At 53.0% G+C, this 15,653-nt stretch overlaps 1 protein-coding gene across 7 annotated transcripts in view; it reads right to left on the bottom strand.

The window, feature by feature from the left end:
- Positions 1–13,226, bottom strand: part of GNB1L (G protein subunit beta 1 like) — a 64,665-nt gene extending 51,439 nt beyond the window's left edge. For 3 of the 7 annotated variants that reach the window (XR_004278019.1, XR_004278020.1, XM_032310294.1), the window contains exons 1-3: positions 13,047–13,226; positions 12,690–12,784; positions 9,462–9,554 (exon numbers count right to left, since the gene is read on the bottom strand). Coding sequence is in view for 3 of the 7 variants with exons in the window: in XM_032310294.1 (XP_032166185.1) it covers positions 9,462–9,554; positions 12,690–12,784; positions 13,047–13,215 (357 nt within the window). In the remaining 4 variants the exon portion in view is untranslated. Of the gene's footprint in view, positions 1–4,227; positions 4,281–6,373; positions 6,869–9,461; positions 9,555–12,689; positions 13,000–13,046 lie in introns of those variants that run through there. The other 4 variants (XM_032310295.1, XM_032310296.1, XM_032310297.1 and 1 more) reach the window with 4 other exon arrangements.
- Between the last annotated feature and the right edge of the window lie 2,427 nt (positions 13,227–15,653).

The following is a 15,653-nucleotide window of genomic DNA, read 5'->3' as shown; positions in this document are numbered from 1 at the left end:
TTTCTAATTCTACTTAGGTGGCTTTAAAAAGATTCAATGCCAATTTTTAAGGACTTAGCCCACTTAAAATAATTCACCATCCTGTTCTTGCCCCCAGAGAAGCAGATTTAAATTCATCAGTAGTGTTCCTAATAGCTCCCTAATAGCTAAGCAAATTAGCTGATGAGTTTTGTCATAATCGTCATCACCACCATGGTCACCTGGAGAAGCATAGCAGCGTGCCAGGGAAAGAAGAATGCATCTCCATCAGCCAAACCAGCTCATTCTCTCCTTGAACTACACAGCCATCCTAGTGGGAAGCCTCTGAAGTGGCTGGCTCTCCAGGCTGGCAGGAACAGAAACCCACTTTGTGCTTCCCAGGCTACACCTGGGACCACAAAGATGCTCTCTCGACAGGCCTGTCCTGAGCACTGCTTTGTCACCCTCCCGCCTTCCTGATCAGGACAGACTACATACAGCAAGAGTCCCAGAAGTGGCCCTTGGAAGCCACATCACAGACACAGTGACCTGGGCAGTCCAGTCCAGGTCACTGGGAAACTTTCCAGGGCTGTTGCTTCCCACCATGGGAATGGAGGTTTGACCACTGCCCTCCATGACCTTTGAAATACAAGGAGTCCCAGGGGAGTCAGCAGATTCACAAATAGGCATTAGAAACCAGCCTACAACTTAGTAGGACAATCCCTTTCCAAGTTGTCACCCTGTTGCTGAGGCCCTGGGGGTCAGTGTCCCATCCACAGCATTGGCTTACCACTGAAGCCAGGGTGGGGGCAGCCCAGTAAGTGATACCCAGGCCCCAGAGGGGTGGTCCTGCCATAAGTAAGGCCAAGGGCACAGTCCCTTCCAGAGAGGCCAGACTACGGGGCACCTGGGCGGCTCAGTTAAGCGTCTGACTCTCGATTTCAACTCAGGCCATGATCTCAAAGTTGTGAGATCAAGCTCTGCACTGGGCATGGAGCTTGCTTGAGACTCTCTCCCTCTCCCTCTGCCCTGTCCTCAAAAGCAAAACAAAACAAAACAAAACCAGAGAGCCTGGACCCGCCCACAACAGCTTTAGAAAGTGTGTCCGGGTGAGACAATGGAAGGAACAAGCCTGGGGGACAGTAAGATCCCTGTCCTGTTACCTGCAGCTCCCGGCCACAAAGAACTGGACACAATCCCCGGGCCAAGGAAAGCACGCTGCACCACCCTGCTCAGGCCCATGGGCTGCCAGGCACAGGCCCAGCCTGTGCCCACAGCACCCCTCCCCAGCCCCGAGCCAGGGAGGCAGGTTTGCCGGGGGTAACTCAAACTTCACAAAGAAACCATTTCTGGAATGGGGCTCCGTTTGGCGATTCAGAGTCAAAGGCGCACTTCATAGCTCCTTTCCAAACCCCATGCATTGTCAGGGCCCTTTCCTCTTTGAAGCCTCGGTGAGTGATTGAAGCGTCTACTTTCCGAGGGGCAGATAGCACTGGGCTGGTAATCTGACTCTAAGCCCAGGGATAAAGGTAGTTTGTTTCCTCTCAGCCCGTCTGTCAACACCTCCTCAGTAATTAGCCCTAATTATTACCAAGGGCCAGCCTCCCATTCGGTTATTAAATCAGAAATAGTATCGTGGCCGGGCATCTGTCAACGCCTGACTGGCGACCTTGGATTCATTGAATCCTCTGTCAGTATCCCTGGCTTCAAAGATGCAGATCCCAGGGAGGGGTTCCGGGGACGCAGTGCGGCCAGCCCTGCCGGGGAGGGAGGGCTTAGGGGAGGGAAGACAGTGCTCTGAGCAGCCCTGCGCCCCACAGGCCCCATCCCTGCACCTGCCTTCCCCCTGGGCAGCAAGTGCGCACCCCAACCACGACCATCCCCACCTCTCCTGGTGACTGATGGAACTCTGTGTGTACAGTGCGCTGGGTGGCGGGGGAAAGGGTTGTAAAGAACGCCCTCCAGCAGCGCTTACCCTAGGGCACCAAACGTCAGTCCCAGGCCTGCCTGCCTCCAGCACAGCCATGTCCCAGGAACAGCAGGTGAAGGTGACCTGAGGCTCCACAGGGCCCTGTGCTGGCTGCTTCTTGAGAGTACAGGGAAAACCACCAAGCCCCGCTGCCAGGAGCCCCCTCTGAGCTTTGAATACAGACAGGGCATCTCCCCAGGGGCCAGAAAGACTGCGAAGCAGATGTGGGGGACAGCTGTTGAAACAATAGGCTTCTGTGGTGGAGTCAAGAGTGCTGCACCCCTGAAGGCCCTTGGGAGACAGACTGACAGCCGCCTCCACCCTCAGCTTGAAGCTTCTCGTTCTATCCAATAGCAGCGAGTCACTTGCCCCATAACTTGGGAGTCCTGCTCCTGCAAAGCTCACAAGTTCCTGGCTCCTCTGAGGGGGAAGGTGCCCCGTCCCGGCCCCAGGAGCTCCTTGCCTGCAGTAAACCCGGCAGTGTCACACATGTGTCTAGACATCATCCCGCCAGGTCTGCAGGTACCCCTTCTGGAAGGGCTCCATGGCGTTTGGAGGAGAGGGCAATGGAGGCAAAGTTACAGTCACATCCCCTGGGACGTGGCTCCTCTGTGGGCATCAAGGCCCATGTGGTACAATGGGTACCCAGGCAGAGGGGAGCACGGCGCGCCCAGCTGCATGTCTGCTCTCCCCTGCCACACCACGGCCAAGTCCCTGCTGGGCGCTCTGCTGGGGCTCCCACGCCAGCCGGGCGAGACTGCGCCGGGGCGGCCAGAGTGAGCCTCATAGACAAAGGCACAATGATGTCGGACAAAATGGCAGCTGCAGTGTGTGAGGTGTGGCCATGTGCTCCGCGGCTAGCAGAGGCTTCGGAGCTGGGCCGCTGAGGCCAGCAGTTGCAGACTTCTGCTCAGGATGAGGGGGTGGAGCAGGCCAATCTTGCTAGACTAAAAGGAAACGCCAGGGAGAGGGGCTGCCGGGTAGCTGAGGCAGGCCGGCTGGGCAGGCAGCACCACTCCATGAACAGGCACCTTAAGATGCAGCTGAGGACGCCCATCACCCCCAGAGGCAGGTCCAGGGAGCCTGGAAAGATGGCAGGAAGGAAGTCCAGGTCAGGAGCACTTTCAGCTGGCCTGCCCCCACAAACTTCCAGGCAGGGGTGGGAAGCCAGCCAGGCCAGCAGCATTTTTTTCCCCACTCAACACACGGAAAAGCTCACTGTTTTACAGGAAGTATGACCATTCCCACGTACCAGTGCTAGCCTCTGGGGCCTGCTTCCGCCATGAGATCTGGTCCACGGCAGCCAGCTGCCCAGTGCTGATGACAGCCCCTAGACAACTCTCACCCTGGGCATGGAATGGGCCAATCCCCAGGGGATAGTGCCCAGGCAGCTCCTAGGAACCTGATCTCACTGGGAGAGAGGGTCTGTAACCATGGCGGTGGGAATACACTTTCCGACAGGGATCCATGTGTTTGCTCCTGCAACAGAGGCTACCTGCCTGCCTAGCACATGCAAGGCAGAAATTCTCTCCATTACCCAGGCAGCAAAGGGAGCCTTGCTAAAGTTCAGCAACTTGTGGGGGATGAAGGGGGACAGGGGGCATGGGACGTGATGATAGGGGCCAGGAAGCCATGGTGGAACTCAGGAAGCGGGAACCTGGAGTGGGGTGGGAACACAGGGGCAGAGCTGCACTGGCTCTGGGGTTACCCTCCTGCCCGTCACCATCCATGGCTCCCATTTGCACCCTGATTCTCAGGGAGAGGAACATAGGGGTCTTGGTGGTGGGAAGGTTGCCATGTCCTAGAGGACAGTGTACTGGATTGGTTACCTGGCCACCCCATGTTCCTGAATTCCCCTACCCTCTAGGCCCTCACAGGCCTCCCATCTCTCTAACTGTGGCCTTCAGAAAATCTTGGTTTTGGTGCAAAAGTGTCAAGGCGAACAACATTCTGTACTCAGGACCCCATGGGGCACGAGATGCAGCACTCCCAGTGCCAGGTGTCCCTGCACCAACCACAGAGCACCTGCACGTATGGCCGAGTGTGGGCTCACTGTCAGCCCAGGCCCTGTGCTACTTAGGCACACAGGTAGAGAAGAGCCTGGAATGCTCCTCTCCACTGTCTGGCGGCCTCTCCCAGCAAGTGGATGAGCACCCAGCACCCACAGGCCCCAGTTCTGGCTGTGCCCCTCCTGAGGCCAGGAGAGAAGGAATGGGCTGCCAAGGGCACCCCACAGACCAGGGACTTCTTCCGGGCTCACCGTCAACACCCTTGTAACAGAGATCACGTTGTCCACTTACAAATGAGGACACCACAGCCCAAAGAGAAAGTGAGCTCAGGACGCCTGCTGTCTGGCACAGCACAGTTGGCCAGCTGATCTACCAAGGATAGGGACTGACCAATGCTGGAGCCGAGCAGACACACCACGGTCCACTGTACCATCCTCTCCACTTGTTTTTGACATGTTTTTATAACTAGCCAAAACAACTGAAAAAAAAAAAACGTGTCAGTGAGGGGGAGGGAGAGTTGGGAATATTTCTCTATCAAATAATGAACACTCACTATAAAGCCAGATAATTGGTGGAGGACCAGACCAGAGAGCCAGGCATGTATGAGAAAGATGGCACCATGGGCAGGCTGGGCCTGCTTGGCATCCTTAACCTGGGGTGGGAAGGTCTGCGCCCTGTGGGAAAAGGGTCTTCTACTCTTTAGGGTAGGATAGGTCACGCTGTGGAAAACACAAGCCCCCAAACTCAGCGGCTCCATACCTCAGAGATTCCCACTCCTGTTACAAGTCTGGCACAGGTGGGTAGGGGGCCCTGCCTGTCACTCAGTGATGCTCCAAGGGTGCTCACCATAGCACTGCTGGAAATTGCAAAAATAAAAAACAAGAACTCCATCATGGGCATTATTAGGGGCAAATTGTGTCCATCCCCCTCCCCCCCAATTCACATGTTGAAGTTCTAGCCCCTACCCTTTCAGAATGTGACTCTATTTGGAGAGAGGGCCTCTATAAAAAGGGCATTAAGGTTAAATGAGGTCGTGTGGGTGGCCCCTAATCCAACAGAACTAGTCCTTATAAGAGGAATTAGAACCAACAGGCACAGAGACACAACCACGTGAGGACACACGGAGGAGATGGCCATCACAAGCCAAGCAGACAGACTGCAGGAGAAACAAGCCTGCTAGCACCTTGATCTTGGGCTTCCAGCCTCCAGAACGGGGAGGAATACATTCTATCGTTTAAGCCCCACAGCCTTTGTAAACTTGCAGGCATCTTTCCACAGGTACTGATGAAGGCCTGCCCCCACTTTGGCGACAGCTGCCCTGTTGAGTGTCAGGTTCACCTTCTCCATGCTGATGAGTGCTGATTAGCCACTCATCCCTCAGAACTCAGGTGTGGTTTACCAGCTTCCTTTGGCCACCATCATGGAAAAGGAGTGACAAGTATCACTTGTGGTTCACTGTGGTCTTTCCCCTGCCTCTGTGGTTGTGGAGAAGTGCGTCCAGTGAACTCCTGTTGGCATGGTTCCTCTGCCATGGGCGGAGGCCATACCGGTTGGTCTGTGACAGATGAGTAGTGAGACATGGGAGGTTGTGACTGCAGCACAGTCTGGCTCATCCTGACTGATGGGACTGGACAACAGCTCTATTTACCTTAGTCTGTGCTATAGGACCTTTGGGCTGTTTCCAGTCTTGCTGTTAATGCGGTGAGTGCCTGCTAGGCACCTGACAGAGCTCAAGCCTTACCCATTTGATCTTCCCACTGCCTTATGAGGTCAGGTGACACCAAGGACCATGAGCTTGCAAGTGGAGGAAAGGTGTGACCGAACTCAAGTCCATGCTCTGAAGCCCCACACTGAGGAAGAACAGTGGCCATCTGCATGTAAGCAAGTGGTCAGGGTCTGTGTGCTTAGAAATATTATTGTGGGGGAGGGGGGTGTGCCTGGGTGGTTCACTGGGTTAAAGTCTCTGCCTTTGGCTCAGGTCATGATCCCTGGGTCCTGGGATTGAGCCCCACATCGGGCTCTCTGCCCAGCAGAGAGCCTGCTTCCCCCTCTCTCCCTGCCTACCTCTCTGCCTACTTGTGATCTCCGTCTATCAAATAAATAAATAAAATCTTAAAAAAAAAAAAAGAAATGTTATGGGGGTGATTTGTAGTATTGGATATTCCCACCAATAGCAAAAAAAAAAAAGAAAAAGAAAAAAAAAAGCCTCTTTCTCCATACCTTCAGCAATTCTGGATATTTAGAACTTTGAAAGTTCTGGGATCACAGACAGGAAAAAAAAAAAAAATCACCCATATTTCTCTTTAATCCATCTGGAGTGGAGCCTGGCGCAGAGTGAGGTGGGTATCCAGTTTTACTATTTTCCAGATGGCTAACCAGTTGTTCCAACTCCTTTTACTAAATAATCCATTTCACCCCCATTAATTTGAAACCATACCTTAAGCATGAATCAAATTCCTTCATTTATTTGGCTTTATTTCAAAGTTCTCTATTCTCCTCTGTTCATCCATCCACACCAATTCCAAGTACATTCATTGTTGCAGCTTTATGAAGAGTGTGGTCCCTCAGAGGACTGTATCCATGATACTTCTGGTGTTCAATTTTTCCTCGGAGACATGTACTTTAAAAACTCTTCTATTGTGCCCACTGTGTCCTAGCTTTAGGAAATAAAATCTCCATGTTATTTCTAAGGCCACGTACAGGACAGGCACAATGATCTGGTAGACAGACCTTAGCACATCAGCCAGACCCTGGTTTGCCAGACTGTCCTGGTCCCAGAAGCAGCCTCCTCTAGCCTCACACCTGTGTGTAAAGAGCCGGGAGTGTTGAATGCCCTGAGGATTCTCCTCCGGTCACGCATGGCAGGGCCTCCTCTTCTGGTTCTGTGCTCCTTCTCCCCGCTCAGAACAGGAAAGCAGCTAGGTCACTGCATCTGCCCAAAGACAGGGCACAGCATCAGCTGTCAATAAACCGTCACTCTGCAACACCATATGCACTGCCTATCTGCAAGGCCAGGCCAGAACCCTCCCCTCCTCTCCTAATGCCACCCTCAAGGGCACCCAGGAACTGGCAACCTTGCCTTTGCCCCGAAGGCCCCACTCTCATTTCTTGTCCTTTGTGATGAGAGCCCAACCACAACCCGACCCATTTTCCAAAGTAAAATATAGGTCATCTGGCCCCTTCACAGGTCCTCTTGGGCCTGCCTCTGGAGAAGTGGCCCTCAGGAGAGGGATGCCAGACTATAAACCAAGCTGGCAGGAGCTGTCTGGGGCCCAAAGGAGGTGGCACTGGGGTCAGAAGGGAAGATGGTGATCTGGAGCTTAAAGGGATTCACTTCGGATTCACTAAATGTGGATGAGAAAGGTGCCCTGTGCAGAAGCCAGCACTAGAGGGGATGTCAACTAAGGCACTGGGCCATCAGCCCAGAGAGTAACCCCAGGTTCTAGGGTCAGAGATGTCTTACCAGCTCAAAAGATATGGCCAACAATATCAGACCCACTGGCAGGCCAGGGTCTGCCCTGCTATAGGAAACAGTCTGAGCTGGGTCTGGAAAAGGAGGAGGGTCCAGACCTGAGCAATAGCAGTGGCGGGGGGTGGGGGGCAGCCGTGTGTCTGGGGCTGGGTTACAATGTGCAGAGATTTCCTACACTTGATCAGAATCAAGGCTGCAATGATTTCTTCTGTTCGATTGCTTGTTTGCTTTTAGGATTCTATCAGCTTCCCACTTATTTCTAAGACTTGCACCTGTTTTGCTTACAGGACACCAGGGCCATAAAACAGCTCACACATAAAACCATCTGAAGCCAGAGACTTTAATAGTGACAATTACTAAATACAATAATCCCAGCAGTATCTATTTTACTTAAAAATTTTTACCAGATATTTGTTTATTTGCTTCCTAATTTTTCTCTAAAATAACTAGTTTTAGCAGCAGTTCACATTTCCACTTACTTTTCCTTCCTACTTTCCAGGAAAGCATTGTTTCCATAACTGTAAAACCGGAGGGATATGACGTTCTTGTCTAATTATCCCTCTGGGTAGGTGCACTGTACCTATCCTGTGTTAAACTTGGCTGAAAGGAGCTTCTGAACTCAGTTCTCATTATTAGAAAATCCATCCTTGTACAGAACAGGTCTTCCTTAATACCAATCCAAACCTCTGGCCCCTGGGTCTAAAGCTCTGGTTTGCAGCCTGCTGCTGGATTTACTTCCGGCTCTAGGAAGTCAGTTCTCAAAACCACACTCTACCTGCTAAGCCTCCCACTTCCACCTATTCAGCCTAACTCCTGCCTTCAACCAGACCCTTCAATTCTCAAAGCCCCCACCAGAAACCACACCTCCAACACTGACCTCGAGTGCTTGAGGCTAGGGCCTACCCTGTTCCCAACAGAAGAGGCAATAGGGCTCCTGCTAACAAAATAAGGGCTCTGCCTGCCGGCACCCACCACGCCACAAGTGGAGCCACGGATTCAACATATGTTTAATGAACACCGAACTGTGTATCAGGAACACAAAGCTGATCAAGATGGAGCTCCTGCCCTAGAGGCTCACAGTCTACCCAGAGATCCAAGTCATTTATAGTGTTAAGGTTCAAGTGCAGAGTGAGTAATGTGCAAGAGTGGGCAGGGAGACAGGGAACGCTGAAGAGCAGAAAGTAGGAGGGCAACATAGGCAAAGGCACTGAGACAAGAAATTCATGCCAACTTCTGAAGAAAACCAGGTATCACTAGAATGTGGATAAAGAAAAGGGGAAAATGAGAATTGAATTGAGACTGGCCAGGAGGCCTGTATCTTACCTTCCTAGCTGGCCAGGGCTGGTGGTAAGCCCAAAGGAAGCATCTTTCTCTGCCATCCAACTTATACTAAATGATCAAAGTGGCTGCTTCCTCCATGCAGCCGTCCTTAAATTCCAGCCCAGAGGACAGAGGTCACAGGAGCCAAGATGGGGAAGGCGGCCAAAGTAGAGACATCACCCAGGGGCAGATTCACAAGGAGCTGACAGGACGGACCTAGTCCAGTCCAGCCAACATTGAACAAAGGGGTCCAGGGAGTGGAACGGCTATAAAGACAGACAAAAATCTGATGAGACTGCTTTTGAAATTGTCCAACCAGTGAAAATGCACCTGAAAACCTACTGGGAGGCAGATTCTGGGCCACTGGGCAAGTCATGAGGATGATGTGCACAGCGAAGAGCCCACTATTCTGTTATAACAGGAAGTGGGGTGGTGAGGGGGACGAGAGGGCTGTTTGTGCTCAGAGGAGAGGCCAAGTGGGTGCACCTCCTACCCAGCAATAAAGCAAGTGGGTAGGGCAAATATCTGGGAAAGCCATCCCGTCCTGTTGGGGGGCTGTGGGCTATGTAGCTATGTAGGCCACTTGGTCACAAGGAGCACTACTCCACCTGCCTGGGCTGTATGCAGAACCCAAGGCTGTGGAGTGGGGAATGGGAGAAACTGCTAAGTCTCCTGGGGCTTTTGAGGTGTCCGCCACCCACTGTGGGGTACCTAAGGATGCCTCCTAGTCTACCTCCATCTCAGAAATCTCCTCCTCTGTCTTCTGGGGGTTCTGGACACCCTGGTCGAACTGGATCTGGCTTCTGGACAGGCAGGTTAGCAGATCCTGAAAGTATAGGAGCAGGTGTAGGGGTCATCTCCCTTGGCTGGGATGGGGCTGGCCCCACGGGACCAGGATCAGTGTTGCATGCAGAGCTAGACAAGGTGGGGGACTCCACAGACCCAAGGCTGTTCTCCTTGGCCCACTGCTGTTCAGGGGAAAGTATTTCTGCGTGTAGAGTTGGAACTACAAACAGCAGGGGTGGCCACAGCAATGGGGACAGCGCCCATGTTGAGTACCAGGCCTCTGAGTACTTAGCTAAGTACTGCCTCACCATAGGCAGCCGTGGGGCCATTGTGGGCTGGCTTGAGGCAGCAGATAGAGGGGCAAGGTGATACAGCATGGTATTCAGTGAAACTGTTTGGGTTTTGAAAAACTTCCTTGAGATCCTGGCAGAAGAGCTCATAATCATCAGGAAGGAGCAGGTCCCTGTTGATGTAGGGGGCTGCCCATGCCTGGCGTCAGTCCATCAGGTGCCCTAGGATCTCCCAAGACACAGGAGAGGTTGTCCTGATAGTGCTCAAAGCAAAAGGACAGATCGGTGCAGAAGCCATGGGGAGCCATCAAAGGTGCATGGGTATGAGATTGGCACACAGCAGAAGTCCACCCTGGGGGCCATGGGCCAGGCATGCGCAGAGCCGGGGACCCTCCCTTCTGTGGGTTTACCACCAGGAACACTAATGGCCGTGCTCTTCTGCACAGTGGTTGTACAAGCATACACACAGGGTCCCCACAGCAGGGCTGCTCAATCCAGGGATCCACTGGGGTGGGGAACGTATGTGACCCCTGGAGAGACCTGGTCCATCTGCTGCCAAGGGTGTGCAATGGCATAACTGGTTCCCACCCAGATGGGATTGTGAGGGCCCTGCCAACACGCCAGCCAAGGGGCATGCTGGGAACGGAGGGGAGTTTCCACACCGACTATTAAGAAGAAGAAGGAAGAAAGAAGAGATGGTGCAGTGGGGAGAGTGGCCATGACACAACGGGACAAGAGATGGGCTGAAAGGAGTGTGGCAAACCCAGGCACCCCAGGTAACTGCTGAGGGTCAGAGGAGCTGACAGCTGTGGCCTCAGGAGTGTTGAGAAGAGCTGATGGGACTGTCAGACGCAGGCCACCATCCAAGGCAATCTGTCCAAAAACAAGGTGCGGAAGAGCAGGAACAAGGCCAAACCAGGTTCACTATGCAGTAGGAGGAATCCCAGGCAAATCCCAGGAACCCAACTAGGAGCTCTGAGTGGAAGGAGAGCCCAGAAGCCAGGCCTGTGAGGTCTGAGAAGGTGGGCAAATACCACCTGTGATGTTTCACGGGCAAGGTGTGATGGCAGATGCTGTCAGTCACAGGAGAAGGAAAGGGGGCCAGATCAGAATCCCCAGGGTTTCCTTGGATGGCCTGGCTGGCTGTCACAGAGTTTCAGGAAAATGACAGAAGCAACCTTTTACTGAGTGCTCTATCTGTGCCAAACAATGACCACCTGATGAGGCTGGTACTCTTATCATACCAGAGGCAGAGTGGTGAATGAAGTCATTTGTCTGTGGCCACACACCAACCACCAACCACTCTAAAGACCACAGCTTAACCACCACCCGTCACCATGCTGGTTAGGAACTACCCTTCAATCCACCGAGAAGGAGTCCCTTAGTCACCCCAAACACTGTGACTGTTATGTAAATGTCAAAAGATCCTTTAACATCAAAGCACTAGGAGCTTGACAGGTGCTATCTTTATCCTCAACAGAAGCCTGGGGACCCGCTATTCTCTGTGCATCCGCGTTTTCCAGACTCACCTCACCACTCGGGACTATAGCCCGTTGGCAAAGACACCCCACCTTGAACACCACCTCCCTGTGTCCCCATTCCTGTCAACAGCCCAGCATCCACACCCCCAAGTTTAATCCCACTTGCTACATCTTCTTTCACCATCCCAAAGTCACTCCTGTAAAGGGCCTGGAGAGCAGTGGTCATCAACCCTAAGCAGCCCAAAGAGCCCCAACATGGAAAAGGAGGTTGCAACCATCATCTTCCAATTCCAGGAGCCCTCTCCCAGGGCTCTCACGCTGCCCAGCTTATAGTGGCCACCTCTTCGGTCTCTCTGCAAAGGAAGGTCCACTCATAGCCACCACAGAACACATTCTGCAACCCCTGCACACAGACCCTAATGCTCCATCAACTCACAACAGGGCACCACGGCCTGCACACACCTTTGGACATAGTTGCCCATGTGTTTATCTCTCCTGTCCCCATCAGAGTGAGATCCTCCAGGGATATACAGCTCTGCTGGGCTTTCTGCTGAGCACCTCCCAGGGCAGCCTGCAGCACTCGAAGCTGCTAGGACCACCAGCACCCATCTTTGCCACCCAAGAATTCTGGAACCTCTCAGGTTCCAGTGGAGGTTCTTCCACCTGAAAACCCTTCCCATCCTAACACAGGAAAAGAATATGCTAGAGCCTGCCAGCAGCAGTGGCCTACGGGGCAGCACACAAATGCAGTCCACTTGTGAGCCCAGTTCAGTCCCTCATGGAGTTCTGGAAACCACTGACTGCAAGCCATACCCCAGCTCCTGCCACCAATCAGAGGTTATGTGCCAGACTGCATGGAAAAACCACATCCCATGCTCAGGACAGGTCGTGCACACGACCCAGGTCTCTGCCCCGGATTCCTCCCAGTCCCAAACTCCCATCCCCAATCAGAACCCCAGCTGTTTCCTGCCTGCTCACCAGCACGCCTGTGTGCCCCCTGTAGCCTGAGGGAGAAGAGAAGGTTCCCTTGCTCCAACCAGCCAGGCCTGGTTCAGGCTTTGGGCCTGAACCTTCCTTGGCTATCAGTCTGTTGACCTCTATCCCTTCTCTCCCCACCCTAACACTGAAGGATTGGGGCTCTTCTCCTGGACTGCACAGCGCTTTACTCAAGGAACACGTACCGGGACGCACGCGCATTTGCCTCCACGCAAAGCCCAAAAGCACCGCGAACGCTACAGCATTCTCAGCTCCGAGGTGACCAGGCACCCCGAGGGTAGAATAACTTGCCTAAGGCCTCACAGCGAGTGGAGGGCAGACCACTGCACCACCCCTCCCGCAAACGTCATGCAGGAAACAGCCGGGATATGAGTTCACAAGTCCCACTGCAAAAAGAAGCCGACCTACCTGAGGCTGCGCGAAGCGTCTGTGAAGAGGGTCCACGGATCTGCGGCTGGAGACTGCGGACCGGTCCCCTCCCGGAGCCAGAGTCCAAGTGCCACCTAAAAAGTGCAGAACAATATCGGCCGCCGTGAGGCTAGGCGGGGCGCGGGGGCGACCTCCGAAGACCGCGGGAACCACCCGAACATGACTCCAGGATCTCCCCAGGCTGCGGCGCGGACCGAGAAACTGAGGCTCGCCGTTCGGAAGGGCAACTGGGACACAGTCCGGGGACTCCGAGCACTTCTCTGCGGACACGGGCTTAGGAAAGGATGGAGGGGCGGGGCCCCAGACGGCCGCTCGGGTTCCCGCCGTCCCACTGACCCGCAGGGCAGAAGGTGGCTACACCCGTTCGGACGGGCGCAGCGTTCAGAGCCGGAACACGTCGCGTAGCCACGCCCCCTGCGTGCGCGCGGCCGCCCCCTACGACCCGCGGTCGCTTCCCAGGAGGGCCGCGCCTGCGCCCTGAGCCTAGGGGCGCAGGGCTGCGCATGCGCTCCAGGCCTTGCCAGCGCGGCAGTGCGGCGCGGGGGGTCATGGGAGTGCGTTCAACCTGGCGGCGCGAAGTCCTTGGAGGGGGTCGGGCAGCTTTCGCGCGCGTGGAGCGGCCAGGGCTGGCAGTGTCCGGGAGGGAGACGGGAAATGCTCTGGGGCTGAGGAACGGATAGCTTGGAGGGAGGGGCCGGACACCCACCCAGCTTCCCCAGAGAAGTTGGAGCCGTTTCCACTGCCCTTCATTAGCTGGGCACTGGGGCACTACTGAAAGTCGGAAGGGATGCTGGGGACAGAGGGCATCAGGGAGGGTTTGGGCATAGAAGGGCAGCAGCGCTTCCATGTAAAGTGTCTCTCACCACCCAGTGCTTGATTCTACATAACCTCCGGCCCAGGAGTAAAAGGGCAGGGCAGGACTGGCAGCGAGGAATCCTCACCGGGATGCCTAGGGGCTGGCAAGCGAGGGCCTGTGGGTTTTCTAGTGGGTGGGTTTGTGCTACCTACCCCGGTGGAGGCTGGACCGAGAGAGGACAATGAGGGCAGGCTGCCAAGGCCAAGTTTGCTGCCCCGGAGTGGCAAGCCCAGTCAGCACCCAGAGACTTTGCAAAAGCGAGTGGAGCATGAGATTGGGTGCTTCTCGCGTGCACGGCTCCATGTCTCCTCTTCCTGTGCTTAAGGTGAAGAGGTGGGAGAGGGGGCCGATCCCCCAGCCCAAAGACCAAAAGCCCTGTGGGCCAAGGACCTGGATGCCGGCCAGATGTTATTAAAGCCATCAGTGGAGTGGAATTCACTGGAAAAAGATGTTTCTCCAGGCGAGCACACACATAAGAGACCAGCTCCCTCTCTGCCCTGGTCTGGTGACTCCTTTCATGAAACCATCTCTGAAATGTTATCTGCATTTACACCCAAACTCTCTCTCTTTGATCTTTGAAACGCGAATCAAAGATCACATTGTACTTTTACTTGGGTCTGTGGGGCTTTCAGCCGCGTTGGCCAAAAATAATAAAAGTGGCACCCAGCCAGGAAACGCCTCCTTGAAGTGTGAATGAAACTTGTATTTTTCGGTTGTATCTTTCCTAATTGACCTGATAATTTAAACTTCCTGCCTCAAAGGAGAGGGGGAGTTCCCGACAATTTGACTTACCTCAGGCACTAGGCAGCTCAGGCCAACTCAAGGCCGGTCAGCAGAGAGCAGGCAGCAGGCTCCTGTAAAAAAAACTAATCCAACCCAGCCAAGCTATCAGAAATCACCTTTTCTTTTAGATTTTATTTGTTTATTTGACAGAGAGAGACACAGCGAGAGAGGAAACAAGCAGGGGGAGTGGGAGAGGGAGAAGCAGGCTTTCCTGCCAAGTAGGGAGCCCAATTCGGGGCTCCATCCCAGGACCCTGGGATCATGACCTGAGCTGAAGGCAGAGGCTTAACAACTGAGCCACCAGGTGCCCCAGAAATCACTCTTTTTTATTCAGATTGCTTTCATTACGGCCAGCTTCTATGTATAAATATTTTTTTAATTGCAATAAAATACACATAACAAAATTTACCCTTTTTCTTTTTTTTTTCAAAATTTACCTTTAAAAATATATTTATTTGAGAGCAAGAGAGTGAATAAGAGAGAAAAAGCATGAGAGGGGGATGGGTCAGAGGGAGAGGCAGACTCCCTGCTGAGCAAGGAGCCAGACTTGATCCTGGGACTTTAGGATCATGATCTGAGCCAAAGGCAGTTGCCCAACCAACTGAGCCACCCAGGTGCCCCCAAATTATACTTTTAAAACCATTTATAGGTGTACAGTTCAGTGGCATTAAGCATATTCACACTGTTGGGCAACCTTCACCATCACCCATCTCCAGAACTTTTTCATCACCTCAGACAGAAACCGTACCCATTCTAATTCCTGGCTGCTACCTCTGTCCCAGCCTCTGGTAACTTCTATTCCATTTTGTTTGTTAATTTACTTATTCTAGGTACCTCATATCTAAGCGGAACTATACATTATTTGTCCTTTCACTAACAATAATGTTAAAGAGGTTTGCAGTATAGCACGTATCAGAATTTTTATTCCTTTATAAGGCTGAATAATATTCAATAATATGTATGTACCACATTTTGCTTATCCATTCAGCTGTTGATGGCCACTTGGTTTGCTTCCATCTTTAGGCTATTGTGACTAATACTGCTATTAACATGGGTGTACAATTATTTATGTGAGTCCTGTTTTCAGGTCTTTTAGGTACATACCTAGTAATGGAATGGCCAAATCACATGGTAACCCTATGTTTAACCTTTTGAGAAACTGCCAGACTTTTCCATAGCAGTTGCATCGTCTAATATTCCCACCAGCAATGCACAAGGGTTCCAATTTCTCCACATCCCCACACTTACTCTTTTCTGGGTTGGTTGGTTTGTTTGTGGTTTTTTTTTTTCTTTTTTGATAATAG

This window comes from Mustela erminea, chromosome 13 (genome assembly GCF_009829155.1).
Source record: "Mustela erminea isolate mMusErm1 chromosome 13, mMusErm1.Pri, whole genome shotgun sequence".
Taxonomy (NCBI): Eukaryota; Metazoa; Chordata; class Mammalia; order Carnivora; family Mustelidae; genus Mustela; species Mustela erminea.
The sequence above is the reverse complement of the archived record's forward strand: the minus strand, read 5'-3'. Positions and strand labels throughout refer to the sequence as shown.